The sequence below is a fragment of the Aphidius gifuensis genome, linkage group LG2 (assembly GCF_014905175.1).
Source record: "Aphidius gifuensis isolate YNYX2018 linkage group LG2, ASM1490517v1, whole genome shotgun sequence".
NCBI lineage: Eukaryota > Metazoa > Arthropoda > Insecta > Hymenoptera > Braconidae > Aphidius > Aphidius gifuensis.
The window spans coordinates 1,953,445-1,976,400 of NC_057789.1; the positions used below are offsets into that span (position 1 = coordinate 1,953,445).

At 23.2% G+C, this 22,956-nt stretch overlaps 2 protein-coding genes across 6 annotated transcripts in view; one reads left to right on the forward strand and one right to left on the reverse strand.

Moving 5' to 3' along the window:
- The window catches only part of LOC122848249 (neo-calmodulin-like), a 40,367-nt gene extending 27,589 nt beyond the window's left edge, over nucleotides 1–12,778 (forward strand). For 3 of the 4 annotated variants that reach the window (XM_044146201.1, XM_044146200.1, XM_044146199.1), the window contains 6 exons: nucleotides 2,986–3,231; nucleotides 7,690–7,723; nucleotides 11,803–11,904; nucleotides 12,131–12,266; nucleotides 12,328–12,476; nucleotides 12,562–12,778. In XM_044146201.1, coding sequence (XP_044002136.1) covers nucleotides 2,986–3,231; nucleotides 7,690–7,723; nucleotides 11,803–11,904; nucleotides 12,131–12,266; nucleotides 12,328–12,476; nucleotides 12,562–12,593 — 699 coding nt within the window. In that variant the 3' untranslated portion in view covers nucleotides 12,594–12,778. Of the gene's footprint in view, nucleotides 1–2,985; nucleotides 3,232–4,542; nucleotides 6,096–7,689; nucleotides 7,724–11,802; nucleotides 11,905–12,130; nucleotides 12,267–12,327; nucleotides 12,477–12,561 lie in introns of those variants that run through there. The other variant, XM_044146202.1, reaches the window with a different exon arrangement.
- Nucleotides 12,779–17,511: 4,733 nt separating this feature from the next.
- LOC122848247 (endoplasmic reticulum resident protein 44) lies at nucleotides 17,512–20,921 on the reverse strand. 2 transcript variants are annotated; one of them, XM_044146195.1, is made up of 6 exons: nucleotides 20,737–20,921; nucleotides 20,114–20,186; nucleotides 19,575–20,031; nucleotides 19,244–19,291; nucleotides 18,856–19,151; nucleotides 17,523–18,785 (listed from the first exon to the last, which is right to left on the reverse strand). In XM_044146195.1, the coding sequence occupies exons 1-6, from the start codon at nucleotides 20,791–20,793 to the stop codon at nucleotides 18,442–18,444; spliced, it is 1,275 nt and encodes a 424-aa protein (XP_044002130.1). In that variant the 5' UTR covers nucleotides 20,794–20,921; the 3' UTR covers nucleotides 17,523–18,441. The 2 variants fall into 2 exon arrangements, with proteins under 2 accessions (XP_044002131.1, XP_044002130.1); XM_044146196.1 differs by lacking the exon at nucleotides 19,244–19,291 and having other exon boundaries at nucleotides 17,512–18,785; nucleotides 20,737–20,920.
- Nucleotides 20,922–22,956: the final 2,035 nt, after the last annotated feature.

Here is a 22,956-nt window from a genome sequence, read left to right on the forward strand (position 1 = left end):
TTTAATAAAATTACAAGCTCAACGAACTGGAATGTCATTTTTCATGTGAAAAAAATATTTATAAATTAAAAAATAATATTTAGAAAATAAACAAATTAATTTAAATATATTTTAGATATTTTTATCATATAAAATATGAAATTTATTTATTTAAAATTCATATGTTCAAATAGAATTTATATATGCCGATTTATATTTTTAAATATGATTTTTCTGTTTGAATTACTATATAGAAATTATTATTTTTATGGAAATATTTTACTGATTATGTGAATACACTTTGCGATGGCATTGAGCTTTGGTCCTTTGAGACGGTTAATGAGACATGTCACTCATTTGTTTGGTGAATATTTCATGCTATTTTATACATAATCGATAACATTTTAATCAGGAAATAGTGCGACATGTTACATAAACAACCAGAAGCAATATTAGTGGTCGTTGTCATATTAAATGGCCTTACAAAATGCAAATTATGTAATGGTTTATTGATTTTGTAAAATTAATTTTTTGCTATTACCCAGAGTTATTTAATTTTTCTATGAGAAAAAAATTACTCAATATTGATCAATTGAATAATAGTAATGAAAATTAAAAATTCATTTGAATAATTCATAAATAAAGCTAAAAAAATTAATTTTGTTTGAAGTAGGTGAATTATTTGTTGTGAATATTCTCGAGAGAGAAACAACTCATCATTAATTTCAGTTGAATAAAAAAATTGGAAAAAAATTATTTTCAATTTATCAGGATGTTCTGGGTGATTGATAAGTAGTCTGTATTTGCTTTGGGAATATTGAAAATCTTGAAAGCAATGGATAATTAGTTCGGGGAATTTTGGAGGAAATTAATTAGTTGATTTAGGTGGGAACAATGATAGTTGAAAATGACTTTATTTCAGAATATCAAAGAGCTTTTATGTCAGATTTCGTTAATTCAACAATGACATTGTTGGGAGTAAATATTCCTCGAAATTTAAACCATTGTGGTTACACAATGATCGTGTTTCTCTTGTTGTTTTATAAAGAAATATTTTGTGAAGACAATGACTGAGTACTCGACTGAGTACTGTGGAACAAGAATTCACTTGACTTGAATAAAACATAACAATTTATCAACCCTGCTGAGGATAATAAATAATCATTAATTTTTTTAACTGTCGTAACAAACTTCAAGTCGTTTGTACTTGCTGAATTTAAGAGAAAAAAAAATATATTGTTGAATGTTTCAATCATTTAGGCAAAAGAAAATAAAACTTTTTGATTTTTTTTTATTTTGGATAAAAACTTTTATGTTCGATTGAAAAATAAAAACTCTGAATAAATATTGAAATTGATGTAAGCCACTTGGTGATAAGAAAAAAAAAATTTATCGATAAATCTTATTCAAGAAAACGAATTGAGTGATTTACAGCTTGTTGGAAATTTTTTTTATTTTTGTTCTATTTTCTTAAATAATTCGAACGTGATGTATTTTTTATTTTTATAATACATTTTCAATACTTGCAGGATGAAAATATTTAAACAAAAGTATTTACATTTTTTTCGTGTCATTTCTATTTACACTCACAAGCCAGAGATCAATTTCGATTGAAAAAAAAATAGTTGAAATATTATGTGTAAACAATTATGACATGCATGGCTTTAAATTTTGAATTATTATTTTTTTAAAATTTAAATGTTGTTTATTAAAAGCTAGAGACTTGATGATTGTCTTTGTGATTAATTAATTAATTAAATTGGCAATTATATAATTATCACAAAGACAATGAAATTTGGTAAGTGCATGTAGGATTATAGGTGGAATTTGTTAAATTGCAAGTCTTTATTTTCAAAGTTAATATCAAAAAAACAAAAGAATATTTTTATTTTTTATTAATAATCATAATTTTATTAAAGTAAAAAAATTTAATTATTTATTTTGTACTACTTGTTTGTGGCTTTGACAATTAAATACTTTAGTCTAAGCTAATTTAAAATCCAATGAAATTTTATATTTATTATTACCATTAATATTTTTTTTTCTCCACTCAATTTCATAACTAAAACATGAAATATTAAAATTCATTTACACCAACACATCTATATATAAATTTAAAAAAAAAAAAAAAAAAAAAAACAAGAGTTAATTATACATAATGACATTTAGTTTTATATAAAAAAAAAAAAAAAAATATTCAAAAGTTTTAGTTTCTATGGCAACGATATAAAAAAGTCTCATAACTGTTTTTAAAAATAATTTTCAAACACTGTTTCACGAATTCTAAATATATATTAGCCATAGGGTCCCTTTCCCCTGGTATTTAAAAAATTTCAAATTCCTCAAAAATAATATTACATTATTAATATAGATATGGTTAAATATTCCATACAGTAAAAAATATATGCATAAGTATTTATTAAAAATTCAAAACTCTTTTTATAAAATAGTGAAAATATATATAACCTTTTGTCGAGGGTTATCGTAAAATTTATTACAATGCATCTAGAGACGTTCCTTGACTTCCCAACGCAATTCTCAATTCGATAGTAACTTTAGCAGACATATATATATGTAAAAAGTCGTGAGCTCTGCAAGTTTCGATCGCTGGGTTGTCCTAGTTTCTTAGTTGAACCCTGGCTTCGCTTTGGGGAAAAGCAGAAGACTCAGTACTCCAACTTTGGCAAAATATACTCCACTATGAAAATCCAATTTTTCCACACTCTCAATTCTCATTTTATTCACTTGATATTATTTTATTTTTACTGACAAACAGACATATAAGAAAACCTGTTTCATGTAACGATGAACATTTTTAAAAATCAAATATGTTTGATCAATGCAAAGTAGCCATATCAAAAGAGATCAAGGATCTGCTTGCTGCTTGAGTAAAAATTTTGGCATTTGATTTGATGACATTGTAGCAATTTTATCAAACATAATATTAACAATTTATTTTAATTAATATAGTGAAAAAATAATTTATAATTTGAAAATTATTTACAGGCACGTAATAAATCAGCTGATGGAGTTGGACACGTTAATCAAAAAGGTGCAAGTGGACAAAAAGCACCATTGAGTGGCAGTCAAAAAAGCGTTGTTGGAGCTAAAGGATCAACAAAACCAGCTCAAAAACCCAGTGCACAAAAAGGACAGGTGAAAGTCACACCGAAAGCTGCATCTGTTAAAGGTGGAAAAAATAAAAAAAAAGGACAACGACAACAATACGATTTGATTGTTACTATTAATTTGGTAAAGTAAATTAATTATCATTATTGATTTATCTCATAAACTCAATTTTATTTTTCATATACAATTCAAAAATTTATTTATAATTAATTTAGCTCAATTTTTAAATAATTTAACTAGAAAAATAAAATTCATTTGCAATTTTAAAACCATGTAATTTACATGATAACAAAAAGAGCTAAAATTTTTTATAAAAAAATTATAAAAATCTATTTTTTACATCAGTTTTCTAAATTTTTTTATTAACAAATTAGATAAAAATATGTTGGCTTTTTGTTTCTTCTATAATAATAAACGTACTATCATTTTTTATTATTACTATTATTATTATAAAAAATAAGAGTAGAGTAATGCAAGATGAGAATAAAAAAATAGTATAACTACGAGTTTGTAAAGTAATTTCGAAAGAAGAGATGATGAGAATAAGATACTCTCACATCGTGACAATCTCAAAATAGAAATTTCCCACTTTTTCCATGTGAAAGATATTTAGGTGGCAAATAAACTGAAAAACCCCACGACATGTTTCCTCGATCGTAAAATTCTTCTTTCTTTTTTTCATATATATTTTTTTAATATTAAAATTTATACAAAATCTTTGATCTAAAATGAAAGCTTCATCAATATAATATTTTTTTTTTTTTCTATTTATGAATTCTAACTAGACTAAATTCAAAATAAAAGATAGTATTCATAAAAAATAAAAAAAATAAAATATCAAATGTGACCTACTTTTGTAAAATGTCAACACATTTAGCAATGGCAAATCAATAGATTCTTGGAACTTTGAATGGATGAGTTTTGAAAATTATAAGCTTGATAAGATTTACAAGCTTTTACTGTGTTATCTAGTAACTCTTGTATATGTTTATGCTAATATACATACACAACTTTTTCAGTTGACAATCAATTTAAATGGCTCTCCGAGCTTGAGACAGGTCATGAACAAATTTTACCTAGTTTACGAATTAATTCAGGTGTTTGATTAGCTTGTTTACATACATGACAATTTTATTTTCAAAGTGAATATTTTATTTTCAAACTGACAGATTTATTTTTTGTTGAATTAACAAATTTAATTCTTGAAAATGTATTATTAACTTCAAAAATTGTACAATTAAATTTATTTTTTACTTAAATTTTTTAATGCAAATTTAATAATCCAATTATTTTTTTTTTTTTTAGAAAAATACTCATTTATTTAATTGAATTTTATTTTTTATTTAAACTGAAAATTCGATGTCATTATCAGGCTTATTAACAGTTGATTGGATTTAAATATTGTTGATTGAATTTTATTTTTATAGTCTACACATTGATAGAGACATTGAAATTATTTTGGCAGAAGATTCTGTGACATTTGATGATGACACAACAGAGTGCAAGTGACTCTACGAAAAAAGTACATGTGTGAATGATTTCAAATAAATTTGAAGGCTCATTTACAATATTGTCCTTGATTTAAAAAAAATAATAATAAGAAATCACTAGCCAAAATAAAAGAAAAAAATCAGGCCAAAGTTTTTTCTTCTTGACTTTCATAAGTACTTTGTTTTGTCTGAAAAATAATTAAAACAAAGGTGAAGGATTTATTTATTTAATTTTTAATATATAATTTTTTTTTAGTATTTAAATTCTTGCGAATAAATATTTTAGTCAGTGAGAATAATAATAGTGAATTTGTGTATTTTTGTATTTGTATGTGACTTAAATTTTATAACAGGATTTGTTTGTTTAATCAGTGAACACGTTTACGGTGTGTTTTTGGTTGTCGTTTGTTTGAACAATGAACGATAAAGTGACTATTCGATTCTCAATCTCTTTTTACCATAAATAAATAAATAAAATGTTGTTTTTTATTTTTTCTTAGCCAAAAAAAAAAGTGAAACTGTTCTATTATTTCAGCTTAAAAAAAATAATTTAAAAATCAATTTTACAAAAGAAAATATCAAATTAATATTTAATTAAATTTTAAATTCAAAAAAAATATAACTCGGTATTTAATTAATAATTTTTGAGTCTTAATTTTTTAATAATATTTAAACAACAATTTTTTTTATATCAATTATTACAAAATTAAATTAAAATTTTTTCTATTTGTATTTTTTATTTAAAATTAATTAAATAAACTAAAAATATTAATTTAAAATTTGAGGAAAAATTGTTGATTAATTAGTTGAAAACATTAACATTATTTTCGTTTAAATTTTACATTATTTTTTCAACAAACTGATGAATTTTAGTTTGATTTTAAAATTATAATATTTTTTTGAATTTTTTATAACTCACAATGGTATAATTTTTTGAGATTAAAATTAATTATGTGTTATTTTAGTATAAATACTAGTTTTTGGTAACATTGTTTTGGAGGAAATAACATTGGCTAAGAGTTGGTTAGGGGATTCTGGCAGTGATTCCACGGTTAACCGGGACGAGCCAGTAATAAATGTAGCAAACTATCTATCCGGTGAGGACGCTAAAATTCGTCGTGACATTTTAACGTTTTTGTTGAACTCGAATCAATTAAAAAACAACATTGCCGGATTTATTTTTTTTGTCTGATTTTACACTGGTAGTGATTGACGAGTTGTTCTGATAAAAAATTTATAAAATAAAAAAATACTTGTTCAATTTGATGAATGGAAATTCAGAATGCTTGATGTTAAAATGACTCTGTGAATTCAATTATTTTTCATGTAGACTTAAATACTGTACAGTTTTTTTTATAATTAGTGAGTTTTTTTTTTTTATTTTAATTAAAATAAAATTTAAAAATAATGGCAGAGACTGATAAAAAATACACATCGGAATACGGAAGATTGAGACGGTTAACAAGTTCCATCGATCCCCAGATCCGACAAATCAGCGTAAGTTTTATAATTTTAAAATATTGTTATAAAATTTAAATATTTTTCAATATAAAAATAAATATTTGACGATATTTAAATAATAAAAAACAAAAAAAAAAACCCAACAAACCTTCGAATTTTATTTATTTATTTATTTCTTATTTTTACGTTCTTGGTAGCTTGCCAGCTTTCATGAACGAAAGAAAAATATAATAAAATAAAGTATAAATCTATCGGGATATGTGTCGCGTCCGTCGCTTTAAATATTACCATCGCGTTGGCATTTGGGGCTTCTATATAGAATTATAGAAACTCAAGTTGTTCTAATGTTCTCACATATACATAGAAAAATTATCGTAGTATTTAAACAAAAGCAGCGTTTATAAAAGAATTTTATTTTTATTTTTATTTTTTTCTGCTTAAAAAGTAGGGGGCCAGTTTTGATTGTGATGACTTCCCACTTTGTGCTTTTGTTGAAATGAAACGGATTTTAGAACATAGGGGGAAGTCATCATAATTAAAACTGGCTTGCTAGTTTTTAAACAAAACGCCAACTTTATTAAGGCAAAGAAAAAGTCGCCATTCATTCAACATCATCTAAACAATTTTCAGAAGCTAGACAGACTGTACTTTACATAAAATAAAGTATGGAACCACTAAAAAAAAAATACGAATGAAAATTTTTTTTACTTCCTATACAAATTGAAATGGAATCATCAGTTTCACGACCACTCCAAGGGTCATTCATCTGTGCCCAATACATCACTGTACAGTGTACAGATATTTATTTATTTTTTTCTTATCAGAATGTTAGATGATGAAATTAATCGGTGTCGCTATTGCCACCGTATATACCGTGGAATTTACGGGAGTTCTCCGTATACCTTCATAAATGTCCCCAGACTTAAGACTTTCCATACATTCCCCGTAAACAGTGTCAATAACGCCACCAAACATAAAAAGCTAAAATGTTTTTCCACCATAGATAAAAAAAATAAAAAACAATTTTCAAAATATAAATATAATTTTTTTTCAAATCACAATACGGTGATATAGATAAATGCAATTTTAAAAAATCAATAGAACCGCCAGTTGAATTTTATGCACAGCCACTGTGGCCAAAAATTTATTACAACCTATTTGAAGTTTCCATTTCAATTTATACAATCTTCCCAATGTCTCTATAAAAATTGCTCAAAATAAAACTCATAAAAGCTGTTTGTTCATCAATCATAAAAAAAAAAAATAACCAAACAATAACATTTCTCATTTCAAACAATTCAAATTGATGGAAATATAATTGTCAACATTTTTTGTAACATCAATCAAAATATACATCAAAGATATTTAATCACAAAAATAATAAAAATAATAAAAATAATAATTCATTCACGTGAATATATGCAGAATAATCTACTGCAATATTTTGATATAAGTCAATGAAACGATGATAAATGATTAATTAATTAATATTTAAATTAATAATAATAATAGATAGTTCAAGTTATTAATAGAGAATCACTTCATTAAGCTTAGAATGATGATCATCAATTCAAATTAACTGACCACATATTAATTTATAATAAATTTTAACTTTGATCTTGTGTTTTAGTCGGAATATGGACTCACTGAGGATCAAGTTGCTGGTAAGTCTTTGATGATTTAAAAATTTATTTATTTTTTTCCAATTTAAACATTTGGCATAATATATCTCAGATTCTCAGTGTTTATTTATTTAATATTATTTTATTTTAAATGTATTTTTTTTATTTTATATAATGCATATTGACCTTGTGATTTTCATTTGTAAATATTTATTCATCTGTCTTCTTTGACTGAATAACTCGTATCAAGTTTAAAAAAAATTTAAAAGCAGCTTTTTTTCATGATGATATATGTAAACGATAAAAAAAAAGTTTTAATTGTTAAATTTGTTAAAAATTTTTCGTAAAAGAAATTTCATGTATGAGATATAAATTCAAGAGGCAATGATAGTGCACAAGCTGTTACCAAGTACGTCCTTGAAATGAGTATTGCATAAGAAAAAGCAGAGGGGATTAAATAGCTTGAATAAAAATATTTTAAAACATAAAAAAAAATTTATTATTAATTTTTTGAATTGTTTATAATCTTGTATAAATATCGTCAATATATTTTTTTTTTTTTTATTATAAATAAAGATCGTATTTCATTCTATTTAAAATAAAAAATTCAACTTGACATGGATTTAAATTAATTAGCTAAATGAATATGAGAATTTGCAAAAAAATAATTATCATTTTTATTTATTTTATTTTTTTATTGTTAAGAATTATCAAGTGGATTATAATAATTAAATTTATTTTTAATTGGTTATATGGTATTTAAATGTGATGATATAATTTTTGAAATAATTTATAAATAATTCAACTAATTAATTTTATTTTTAGATAAAATTAAATTCTAAATTTGTATTTAGATAAATGAATATGAGAAGTAAAATTTATAAAATTAATTATCATTATTTTGATGATGAATAAATAAATTTTACATTAAATAAAAAAGAAAATTGTTTTTTCATATATATATTTATTTGTTTAATTTCACAATAAATTCAGAAAATTATTTATAATTTATTTATCTCAAATATAAAATTACTAGGCACATTTAGTTTTAATTTTGAATACTTAAATTTCCAAATTATTATTGTCATAAGTTTTTTTTATTGAGCATAAAGTATAGACAAAAAAATAGGAAGTTAAATTAAATTTTTTGTTTTGTTTTTTAAGTTAGTTTAAAACCTTTAACTTTGATATACTCATTCAAGTTACAAAAATTTATATGCACTATAATAAGACGGTGTTATATATTTACGTTGATTAAACTTGGCCTTTGCAAAATGAATCTAGGCCGTAAGCTATCTACAACTATATTTCAATGAACAAATCGACAAAATAACACATAAATCCTTCAAGTTTTTTTGAACTTGTATCGATTAATTATACATAGTGTTTATATATACACCAAATTAATTTCTCTCTATATAAACATCTATTATTGACTCAAAAAAAAGCTTGAAATAAAAAAAAAAAAACAACTTCTTTTGCTCGATAAAACACTTCGAATTTGTAAACTTCATTTTACGATCGAAATTTTTTATAAACAACAAATTTACGACTCAAAATTTTGAATATATAAATTTTTTTTTATATCTGCATTTTTAAAAATATTCTTTGTTCAATTTTTTATCGTTATTTTAATCACCAAAAAAAAATAAACTGTGTAAAAACAAAATTTTAAAATTTTTATATATAATAAAAATTTTGTTTATAAATAATAATAATTTTCATAGCTGTATTAATAGTTGAAAATATAAATTTTTAATTTTTTTATGAAGAAAAAAAATAATAAAATTTGAAATTAATTTAATATTAAATTTGACTTGGTATAATTTTAAAATGATAGTTGTATTTTTTTGAATTATTATTTGAGTTTAAATTTTTATTTAGAATGAATATATAAATTTGGAAATTTGTAATCAAGATTTATAAAACTATTATTATTATTTTTATATATTTGTTTATACGTTTGATGGTGTCTTGATAATTTTGGCAAGGTGCCCACATATTCACACGTACAAACAATAAACTTATTTCTTCAGCAACTATCTGAATGCATGTACACAATATACAAAAACTTGATTAATAGGCAAGTGAATTTTACAAGTGTGGGTTATACGTTTTTTTTTTTTTGAACAACATTACCAGATAAAATTATTGGTTGGATTGTTTCGTATATATACTTGTTCGCGTGATACAATAGTGGAACTTTTGTCGTTGTCGCCAAACAGTCGTCTAGAATTTTTTATGTTATTTTATTTTTTATTTATTGTACTCATGCATGAATAATGAAAAATTTATGTTGACTTTTAAATCCTTAAATAATCCTCATTCTCAAAAAAGTTGAAAAAAAAACAATTTTAAAATATATAGAATAAAGAATATAATGACTTACGCTCATGGTCAAATTATCCTGAACAAAAATTTAAAATCGAAATACTGAAATAAAAAAATATCTGAATATTAAAAAAATTAAATGAAAAATAATATCAACATTTAGTAATTACAATACGATGACTAATTGATTAATTTTATAATAAATTAATTTATAATTTATCCATGATATATGATAAAAGTAAATTTGCAAAAAAAAATATATAAATTATTAATTCGAATATTTATTTATATATATTCATCATAATTTTTTTTGACATTTGATGTTAGTTATTGTGGCATTATAATTATATATATGTTATTATGTTTGTTTGATTTTTTAGACTCGTATGTTGGGGGAGGGGGGGGGGAAGGAATACTTGACAACAAAACTGTTATTAATATTGAAATAAAAAATTAAATTATTAAAATTTTTAAATTAGAAATTGCAAAAAGATATTTTGGCTTTTGGAACAAATATTTCCGAGCATAGAACCAGGAAAGAGGCTATCCTTACTCGTTCTTTGCGGAGAGATATTTGTTCCACACATTATGTTATATAGATTAACCCTCAAAATCACAATTGTTATATGGAATACTATCTAACATATCAGCAGTAGTATCAAAGACGATTCATGCTACAACAAATGAGTATCTCATAGTCTTTTCTAGAAGTACATCATATACCCATCATGTAAACTCTGTAGACTGATTTTCACACAGGATTTGAACCCAAGACTACCTTAGCCGAAGAACAAGGCCTTGACTCACTTGACCACAAGCTTGCTTGATATTTAAATGAAAAAAATATCGAAATAAATTAGTTTATAATTTATCCAAGATATATATGATAAAAGTAAATTTTTAAAAAATAAATAAATTGTTTAATTGAGTATTTATTTATTTATCATAATTTATTTTACATTTGATGACAGACATTGTGTCATTATGATTAAATGCGTTACTATGTTTGTTTTATTTTTTAAACTACTCTTTGGAGGAATACTTGACAACAAAACTGTTATAAATATTGAAATAAAAAATTAAATTATTAAAATTATTAAATTAGGAATCGCAAAAGGATATCCCGGCGTCTAAGACAAATATTCCCGAGCATAGAACCAGGAAAGAGGCTATCTTTACTCGTTCTTTGCAAGGAGATATTTGTTCCATCTGCCTGGCCCTTGGATTACAGAAGAAATAATTAATTGAGCTGTAACATTTCTACACTTCGTCTTTGAAATATTATCGTCCTTCAGGTTTATACAAATCTGAGTTCAAAGCCCAACAATAAATTAGATAACAATATTGCACTTTCAAATAAATAAACATAATTTGAACTCAAGACTACAGGCACCGTAAAACGGTGCCCTGTCCCATTTAACCACAAGCTTGCTTGTTATTTCAAAGAAAAAAATATCTCAATAAATTAATTTACAACTTATCCAAGATATATGATAAAAGTAAATTTAAAAAATAAAAATAAATGATTAAATAAAATATTTATTTATTTATCATAGTTTTCGTGACATTTTTCATTTTTATAATATTATTTTGTTTATGTTTCACAATGGTTGGATTATTTTTATAATTATTAGCTTTAATTTTAAATATTTTTTCATACAAAATACAAGCTACATGTAATTTTTAATTTTTTGGCAAATTATTTAACAGGATATTTTATTTTTGAATAATTTAACAATAAGTCAGTAATTTAAATAAACATTAATTTTAATAATTTATTATTCTTCTAGAATTCAAAGAAGCATTTATGCTATTTGACAAAGATGAAGATGGAACAGTTACAATGGCTGAACTTGGTGTTGTTATGCGATCATTGGGACAACGACCTTCAGGTAATTTAATTTAATCTTTTTCAAAACTTTAAATTTATGATATATATCTAGCCGACATAAAATTTCTGATGACACAACTTGAAGATTAATATAAAGATTATTCAAAAAATCAAAAACTAATTTGCAATTAGAATGACGATAGAAATAATTTAATGCTAATTGTTCAAAGTTTTAATTCTTTTCTAAAAAAATCTAAAAACCTTCTAATTTTTTTTTCAAATTATAGAAACCGAGCTGAGAGATATGGTCAACGAAGTAGATCAAGATGGCAATGGAACAATTGAATTCAATGAGTTTCTCCAAATGATGTCAAAAAAAATGAAAGGAGCAGATGGCCAAGATGAGCTACGAGAAGCATTTAGGTTCCTCAAATTATTTAAATAATATCAATTTCTATATATTAACTGACATTTAAATTTACAGAGTATTTGATAAAAATAATGATGGGCTAATTTCATCAACGGAATTGCGACATGTAATGACAAATCTAGGCGAAAAATTGTCAGAAGAAGAGGTGGATGACATGATCAAGGAAGCTGATTTAGATGGAGATGGAATGGTCAACTACGACGGTAAAATTAACCTCGTTTTATCAAATTTAAAATCTCTTATAATTAAATTTCTTCAGGTATTATTTTAATTTAAATTTCCTTACAGAATTCGTGTCAATTTTAACGTCAAAAAATTAGTTTTTATAAGACTAAAAAAACAGGCCGGATAACACAAATGCAATGAAACTGAATAATTAAAAATGAATTTAAAAAAAAAACGACTCAAAATGTGCTATGCTGAATGATAAAACCTGCACAAAAAATATTCTCTTGAGGAGATAAAAAAACAGCAAGACAATTAACAAGAAAAAAAAAAAAATATTGATGCTTTCTGTTGAGAAAATTAATCCTTAAGAAATAAGAAGATTGAATTTCACGTCTAAAAACTTTCCATTGTTGGTAAATAAAAAAAAAAATTAACGTGTTGAGAATGGATGTTCTTTGGTGTCAAAAAAAATTTTTGAAATTCAATAAACTTTTCACTCTATCGTTGAAATTAATTTTACTATTTTTCAATAAACTCATAATGAGAATAAAAAATTATTCAAAATAAAATAATAAAAAATATTTCTACTTAATTTATGGAATATAAAAAATATAAAACACATTTATTTGTATATTTAAAATAGTTTCTATTATATTAAGAACAAGATTGCTTCAACAATCAACGCTCTAGTCTACCATCAGTTAAAAAATAATAATTAAAAAAAAAATTTCTCTGGATTTGAGAAATTATTTAAAAAAGTACATCAACATCAACTTTTTTTTATACCAATAAAATATGAGATTGTATATTGTCTCTTAAAAAAAAATTACCAGCCTAAATGAAAAAAAAATTTTTATATGGATATAAAATTATAAATATTCTCAAATCCTTGAAAATAAAAACAAGCATTATCCCTCAAAATTAGAAGCATCATTGAATTTAATGAAAAAAAAAAAATTCCACTATCACTAATCACTATACATATTTCGTGCTCTAATTATCTCGCACCCTTATTAATCCTTTTCAATAATAATATAATTCTAAATGAAGCTTATTAAACTGTGAGTAGACGTAGATTAATCATTTGTGCATTGTTAAAATAATTATTTAATGGGTAAATTAAAGATTTTAAAAAATATATAAATATGTAGCAAGATGTGTTGTTAGATGATATTGGTATTTTTGATGTTCTATAAATAAATAAAATATATGGGTGTTATTTAAGAATGGAAATTGAATAGTATAATGTTGTTGTTGTTGTTGTTGTTGTTGTCATTGATGATTTTTAATGATTTATTTATACAAAAAGAAAAAAACGATAGACAATAATGTGTTATGTTTATTCATTTTAAAATTAAAAATATTTATAAATATATATTTTATTTATATAAAAAAACAAAAAAAAATAGTCAACAAATTTATTGTTATCTTGAAATTATAATCAGTTTGGAAAAGTTATTTATTTAGCAAATAGAAAACACGTAAAATGTTATTATTAATTTTTTTTATCAAAAAAAAAAAAATGTTATGTTTATAAAGTACGAAAATTGTTGCAACAATATGAAAAATGTTTAAAAAATAATGGAAATTATTAAAAAAAAAAAAAAAACGAAAATGTATACTGACAGAAAAATTACAAGTGTTAATGAACTGCTGGAATTTTACAAGCCAATTAATATTATTTTAGAATTCAAATTTATTTAGTTGCCTTTTTTAATCATTTAGTTATTGTTATTAATTATTTTTTTAGTTGTTATTTAGCCCACAAAGTGTTCACTAATTTTTCCATAAAAAGAATAATCATTAAATCATAATAGTAGTTTAAAAATTGTTTTAGTTTTTTTTTTTTTTTTTTTTTTTTAATTTTTAAATATTAATTTGTTAAGAAAATTTTCTTATGAGTATCTGATAAATTTTTAGTCGATATTATTTAACTGAATACTGCACGTGACCTCAATTCTCTCGTTTTGAATAATTGAATTTAAAAAAAAATTAATTGAATTTAATAAAATAACGTCCTATTCATTGAAGCTTCCACATGGATTTTAAGGATTTATTTATCATCATGGTCTAATCAAAATGAACAGAAAAAAAATTATTTTTATAGATTAAATGATGAATAAAAAATATTGATAATTCCAAGCACGCCAATATTTCAATAGTCAACAAATTTAATAATAATAATTTCAATTTAAATCAATGACGTCAAAAATGATAGTTTGTATTGTTAAATTCTAAATGTCCATGAGATATTAATCATGTTGATAATTATAAGGATAAATGTATATTTATTATTTAAATTATAATATTTAATTCAATAATAAGTTCTTCCTTGAGCTATAATTTTTTTAAGTACTCACTTTTTAAATTATAAAAAATATTTAAAATGAAAATGATGATGTTTGCGTGGCACTGAGCCTGGCCTAACAATCCTGCCAAGCTAAATTACGTTGGAGGTATATTATTATCAAAAAAAGTCTTTCATTAATTAATAAAAATTTGACAAAAAATATTAAATAAATAAAACAAACAAATGATGAATTAAAATTATTACAAATAAAAAGAAAACTTTCGTGTTTCGAAATGAAATGATTGTAATGATTTTGTTAATTGTTAATGATAAAAAAAATGATAATTGTGATGAGGTACAATCTTTGAAATAAATTTGTTAATTTTTTTTTCAATTTTTTTTATGATATGAAATATTTTTTAAGTGAAATTATTGTTACACAACAAGCATTGAAGAGAATAGGAAGATGGAAATTAATTGTAAAGAGAAGATAATAAATATTGTAATTGCACATAAATGGTATATAATAAATGGTATATTATGAATGTATCTTGAAAATAATTTTACTAGTTATGATATTTATTCAGATACATTATTAATTAAAAGACAATTGTACCTTTTCAAACCATTAATCAGTTTTTTAGATTTCTCATTAGGTACATCGCAATTTTTAACTGTAAAAAAATTAAAAACCAGGGCAAATGCAGAAGCTGTCTAGTAAGTGACTATTATTTTCATTTGGAATAAAATTTTTTTAAATTAATAAATATAATTTTTTCTATTATCCAGTAAAGTTTGAAGACAATCCCCTTTTTGTTCAGTTGCTGGAAAAAAATCAACATCGAAATCGTAGAAATAAGTTGTAATTTGATTGGTTAAAAACTGTTTTAGACAAATAGAAAAATATTCAATCAATTATTATTCGTATGTATTACATTAAAAATTGAATAAGACAATTTAAATATCTGAAAAAAATAAATAAAAATAAATTAATTAGTATAAATAAAATGAATATAAAAGATGATAGTTACAAACATTTGTCAGTGATTCTCTTGATGGTTCAAATAATTTACCACATTTAAAAATATATGGTTCACGAGTTTTCATCATCAATATCATCATTGATTTTTTAGTACTATCTTGAAATGATGTCCAATTCACAGTGTAAATAGTATCATACAGTTTTTCATACTAAAAAATATATAAATTATGAATTTATAAATTATAACTCGCTAATTATGTTAATGATTTACCTGATTTTTCATTTCGTTTGATGCATAACAAATAATCGAAATCTCAATACCAAACGATAAAGTTGTAATGATCCAAGAAAAAAAATCACTTGATAAAAATACAGTGCTTGATAGAAAAAAAGCTGTTAAACATATTCCAATTGTACTATATGCATATTTTATAAAAATAACTTTCGAAAAAATACCACAAATATTATTTGATAACTCCAACACATCCAAGTGATTATCAACAAATCTATTTATCAAATTTTTCTCTATAATTAATTTATCATGGCTAAGATATTCTTCATCATCGTTATTCTTTTTTAAATTTTCTACCATCATTTGGTAGCGATGATTCAACAGCTTAACTTGGGAACAAACAATCATCATCATGTTGAAAAAAATTAGATTGAAAGTTGGATGTACCATTATTCCCATGGCAACTACTGTCAATTGATAACATGATAAAATTATGTAAATAAATTTATTTGTTATTTTTATATCAATCCCGGTGCTGAATGTAAGAGTAGGAAATTTTTTTAAACGTGATTCACTCCATAGAAATGAAGTGGTGCTCATGGTAACATATGCTATGTAGAGTACAGTTACCCATCTGTAATTTTCATTGAGATTTTTATTATTTTTAATTACTTGGGTTGATTAAAAATTTATATTAAGTCATTCACTTACTTGACCAAATTGTGATAAGAGCCCTGAATTTTTTTTTCATCTTGATTTTCAATTTTGTATGGTTTATCATTTTTTAATACTTGAATGATACTCTCAATATTTTTTTGATTATATAACACACTTATTTTTTTTATAAATGACATTGACATTGTTAATCCTAATCCAAAAGCTAGTGTATGATCCCAATATTTTTTTGTATTTTCATTATTAAATGTTAAAAATTGTGTACAAATTAATAAAAAATGCGAGACAGTTGTGAGTATTTGATAAAATCGGTAAATATTAAATCTGTCTTTTTCAGGTTTCCAGGCACCACAAATTTTTAAAATAGTTAAGTTCAACCAGTATATCAACATGATTAGAAATAATGAAAAAAAGTTGTTTCTAATACTCTTTTTTTTACTACGAATGAAATTTTTTTCTTTTCGAATTTTAAAACTCAATGAATAATTACTTTTATCGACGTTTATTATAATATAAATATTAAATAACATCCTGTGAAAAGTAAAGTATTTAAATTTCATTTCTACATAAATTTTTCAAAGCAAATGACGTATTGTTTTCTAGTAATTATTATACGATTATTTTTTTTTTTTTATAGCTACTTAATTATTTATTCTTAAAAATAACGAAGAATAATTAATTATCTGTCGACGAAATTTTACTATAAATAATAAAAACTTTTGAAAAATTCAACAATATTGATTTTCTTTTTAACTGCATAACTTTTCTATAATTATTGTTTGGAAAAATTATTATAAATTTAGAAAAAATATATACAGTAAATAAAATAATCTCTTCATCTTAATAAAAATCTAAAAGATTAAAAAAATAATCAAAAAATCATAATGAAATTATTAAAACAATGATTGTTGAAAAATTTTATTGATTGAGAAAATATTGATAATTCATTAACAATTATAATTAATGACATTTTGCCGTTTACAGCATGGAGGTAATTTTTAAAAATTAATTCTACAAACTACGTGTGCCAATAATTATTAAATGATTTATTAATAATCAATAATAATTATCAAAAAAAAAAAACAAATAATTTAAATACAATTTCATTCTCATTCTGAATTAACGAGGCATGTGTGTATATGTACAAAAAATACACTCGTTTAAATTCTTTTCTGAAGCTTGTAAAAATAACTTTTCTTTAATTTTTTTTTTTTCATTCTAACAACACTTGATTCGATGATTTTTATTACATTTTTGATTATTCTATGAGATATTATTTTTTTCAACAATTTAAAAATGTATAAATGTAAATTTGCAAAAAAATGTATATATATATTTAAAAAAAAAAAAATCCTAATAGTCAAATTTTATCAGTTATAAATTAATCATTACTGGAGCAATATTTTCTTTATATTAATATCATTTTTTTTTTATACAATTACAATTATTATGGTTTAAAAAATTTTTATTTTATTATTTTTATATATTTATTTTCTTTTTTTGTATATTAAAAATTCTGCAAGTTGATTTAGTTACGTAAAATTTAATTTTATAAATGTATATTTAATTAGAAATTAAAATTATGTATTGGTAAATATTAAGTAAAATTTATCATGATTTTTTTTTTTTACCTATAACTTAACTATTTCGTTTAATAATTTTTTTTTTTTCTTTAAATTTTCTAGTTGATTTGAATGTTTTTAAGGTATTTAATAATATAAATATCATTTTGACTAAAAGTCATTTTGCACAAAAATAAAAAAACATTGGTAGATGGAAATATTATTGTTTTTTTAAATATAAATTATCACTTTGCTGATTTTAAAGTTCATCCCTAAGCAGTGTATATCTATTTTTGCTAGGTGATAATTTTTTAAATGTAGATTCTGGTGGATCAGTTCGTGTTTTTTCTTCAGATTTATCACCAATTTTTTCTGTTTTTTCATCTGGACCATAATGATACTCACGATGAAGTTTACCAGAATATAAATCATCAATAAATTCTTTTAATTTACCACTAACATATATATCTTTAAAATCATTAAATAAATACATATGCTTAAAACTATCAATTGCAATTAGAGGAAGATCTTTTTTACTTTTACCAAGATGTGATAGTGGATGTTCAAATTTAGAACCATCAGCAGTTAGGAATGTTACTTTTTCTATTTAAAAATCAAAAACAATCCAATTAATTTCGTCATCAAGTTAATGATTAATTATATTTTTACTTACGTGTAAAATCAGGCAAACTTCTTGCAATAATTTCCTTGTAATCTTTGACACTTGATGTGTCTTCTGGTGAATGAAACAGAATTAAAAATGGTAAACCTTCTTCTGTTAATTCTTCAGCATTTTCAAATGTTATTTCTCTAACAAGTGGTACACATTTTCCCTGTATCCAACTATTTAATTCATCGAAATTTTGTAAATTTCCTTTGAATGTTTCATCATCACCTTCACTTGCTACTCTGTCTGGTCGGAAAACAATGATTGGTTGCTCTGGTGGATGCATTGCTTGACTCGCTTCACTAATCAAATCAACAAAAAAAATTAATTAATTATCCACAAATAACAACATAAAAAAATTCTTTTTTCTTTTTCTTTCAATAGATTTACTCACAGTATTTTAATATACTTTCCAATTTCACAAGTTTCGTTAGAGCATGTACTTGTTAAATAATTAAAAATAAATATAAAATTTTATATTATTATTGTAAAACAAAAAGCAAAGCTTATTTTTAAATATCAATAAAATAAAATGACATTTCTCTGTCTTTTAAAAAATTTAAATTTTCTATTTCTACGTAGAAATTAAAATTCTACAGTAAATAAATTTATTTCGTTTTGTAAATTATAATGAATAATATTTTTTTAATTTTGATATTTACTTTGTCTTTTGTTATTTACTTATGAAAATTATTAAAATATATTTTTTAATTATATTAACTTACCCAAAACCAACATGGAATTGACAATCATCCTTGAGATTCATAGCAACTTGTTTAAAATTTTTATATTCAGGTACATCTTTACGAATAAAATAACCAATAATAATACGTTTTTTATTATCTAAATCAACAAGTTTTTTTAGATCATCAAATTCTTGAATTGGATCATCCAATTGTTCTTTAATAAATTCTACAATAGCTTCTAATGATCTTCTTCCACGATATTCTTTCCTCGATGGTTGTCCATTTCTAAATAATTTTAGAGTTGGATATTTTGTAATGTGAAATCTTGATGCAACTGTATTTTCATTTTCACAATTTACTTTTCCCATTACAACAACATTTGGCTCAGGAAATAATTTACTTATCTCATCAGCAGCTTCATCAAATATTGGTTGTAAAATTTTACTAAAATGACACCATTCAGCATAAAAATTTATAAATACCAACTCATTTGATGCTAAATAAAAAATAGAAAAATAAAAAAAGATCATTATTATTGTTGTTAAATATTTGTTATTATGATTTTTATTATATTTTACCTAATGTTTCCTCAATATTTGTTGACGTGAGTTGCACTGCGCCACCTTCAACATAATTATGTGTTGTAAACACCTGAAATAAGAATTCAATATTTTTATTACACTGTCTTATCAGTAGTGATAAAATTATTTTATAATTTTGTAAAATATTTATGTATTCATCAACCAAATACCGTCAATTTTGTAAAACATAATTTGACATTGAAAAAATGTTTTTAAATTTTTTAGAAAATTATTTATCTAATTTTTTTTGACACTTATATTGAAAAAATTTGATGATGATTTTACATGTGGAGTTGGACAAGTGGTTCCCAAGCCGGCTAAACATATTGGCAAAAAAAAAAATAAAAAAAAAAACGGAGCACAGATTCTTGAAGGTTAACTTGAATAAACATAAAAATAATTAATTTTTTTTAATGATGTTTGTTGTAAAAATATGACAGGGAATTGTTGACTATTTGAAGATAAAAGTAGACCAAAATAGAAAGTTTATCTGGGTATTTAAAGATCCACAATTTGTAATACGTGTCACGGAAAAACAACCCGACAAATTGGTGCATGACATATTGACATTTAAAAAAAAAAATATAAATATTGTTATTAATATTAATTATAAAACTCACCAAATAAATGACTAATAATGTGTACTTGAGATGGAAGATATCACGATATTCTCGCATCTTGATTCATCAATTAAATGACAATATTAAAAACGTAGTTTATGCGGTATCAACATTGACAGAAATGTATTTTATGTGTACACGAAGATGCCACCAATGGGTGATATCAACGTGTGGGAAAATGTATGCCATGGATTAAATTGTATGATCAAGATGACACGTCTACCTGGTAAAAAAAAAAGGAAATTAAAACGCAGGAATACGATCGATAAAAAAGAGCATTTATTTTATCAACTGGTAGTTTAATGAAAAACTTTTTTTCTTTTAATTTTTACAATTAGTACATTTTGGTGACGACAGGGTGCATTGTGTGTCCCAAAATTGACTATTTTAATTTTCATTTGAAAAAAATTAAATTTTTTTGAAATTTTTTAAAAATAATTTCAACAAGTAAAAAAAAAATTTCAATTAAAATATGATTAAAATTTTTTTATATTTATATTGATAAATGTACAATTTTTTTGTTTTTAATTAATAAATAATTTTCAAAAAACTTTTAAGTCTCGACAAATAATGAAAATTGAAATGAATTTTTTTTTTTTCTAAATTTATATTTGGATTATTTGATAATTATTTTTAAAAAAATATTATCAGTTTTTTTTACAAATGAATATGTATTTCTTTTCTTTATAAATTATATTTTTTATTTATAAATATTTTCTGCAGTTGTCCGAAAAGATTTAAAAGTATTTAAAAATTATTAAGAGCAAAAAACCAGCTTCCTGGTACAATGATGATCTAAGATTGATGCTTACTCATGACAGACAATCCAGCTAAAAAAAATCAAAATTTTTCTATATATCAGAACAATAATATCAGGTCATAAAAACTGTTTCTAAAGTAAAACATAATCTTGATTGTTTTTAGCACGCAGTGAGCTTCAATAAAAATAATCAGAAAAACCGTTATAATAATTGACAGTCATGTGGTTTGTTTGATGAATGACCAATAATAATAATACCATGTTTTATTTTAATTTGTCAAAATTAATCACTTTTCTAAATTGCATAGATTAGTAGAAAAAAAAAAAAAAAAACCATAACCATTGTCTAATGTTTTTCTTGGGACCCGACAAATCCTTCTTTTCAACTTGGCAAAAAAAAAAGAAAAAAAAAAATCTGACCACTGTGACCACTTGGACATTTCAAAAGAACCAATAATTTACAATTTGCTAAAAATTTTTTTCAAAAAGATCACAAGATTAGCCATCATTTCAAAAGAAGTCTATCCAATTTTGAGTGTTTATTTAACAGGTTTTCCAAAAAAAAATTCTGTCATTTTTAATTTTATTTTTGACACGAGCACAGTTGTGTTCATCACTAAAACTTTTATCCTCTTTTCAATCATCTGACTCCCTGAAAAAATATATATACACTATTTCCCTAAAATAGCAATAAAAATAGTAAAGAAATTTAATAAAATTTTTCTATTTTTTTTATTAACATATGAATATGTATTGAAAAAAAAAAAAAAAAAAATTGAGATCAATACTTAGTGCATTATGTCGGCGAAACGTTTGTAAACTAAACTCATTACAAAATTTCTAACACATGTTGAGTGGTGTTCATGTATATAGATGATTCTGTGAATAGCTTTGTCAGAATTCTTGCCGTCGGTATATTTGAATTTCACTGCGGGGTACCAGCCTTGTCGATGCCGATGTCAATCCACCGGACCATTTCCTTCTTCGCTAGTTTCTTGAGAGAATATCCGGTACAAAAAATCAAAAGAAATAATAAAAAAAAAAAAGCAACATTTATCATTGGCACAACAGAGTGGATTTCCTGCGGAAAGGTAAACACTCGGTCAAAACTAGACTTTGTGACGATTCAATTTCATAGCCAAAAAATATATTTTTCTAGTCGTTCTACATTTTTTTATTTTATCTAGGTCAGTCAAATAATCGTTAAATTTAAACGAGAGAAATCAAAAAATTTGTATTATTTGTTTTTTTTTTATTTAGAAAAAACCCTTGAAAATTCTAAAAAGGTCTTTGTTGATTTTAAGCCCTTGGGATTTAAGTGATCCCTGCTACATACACATGACAATTCTACAAAAGTTTGTGACATAAATATCATTTAATTCTAAGGACAAAAAAATTAAGTTGGCATTTTTATAATATATTTTATGTATATAAAAAGCTATGAATTAAATACGCACCTC

Coding starts and splice junctions, on each gene's coding strand:
- LOC122848247 (XM_044146195.1), bottom strand. CDS start 20,793: ATGCGAGAATATCGTGATATCTTCCATCTCAAGTACACATTATTAGTC. Junction 20,187..20,736: donor CATTATTAGTCATTTATTTG/GTGAGTTTTATA, acceptor TTCTTATTTCAG/GTGTTTACAACACATAATTA. Junction 19,152..19,243: donor GGAAAGTATATTAAAATACT/GTGAGTAAATCT, acceptor TGATTTGATTAG/TGAAGCGAGTCAAGCAATGC.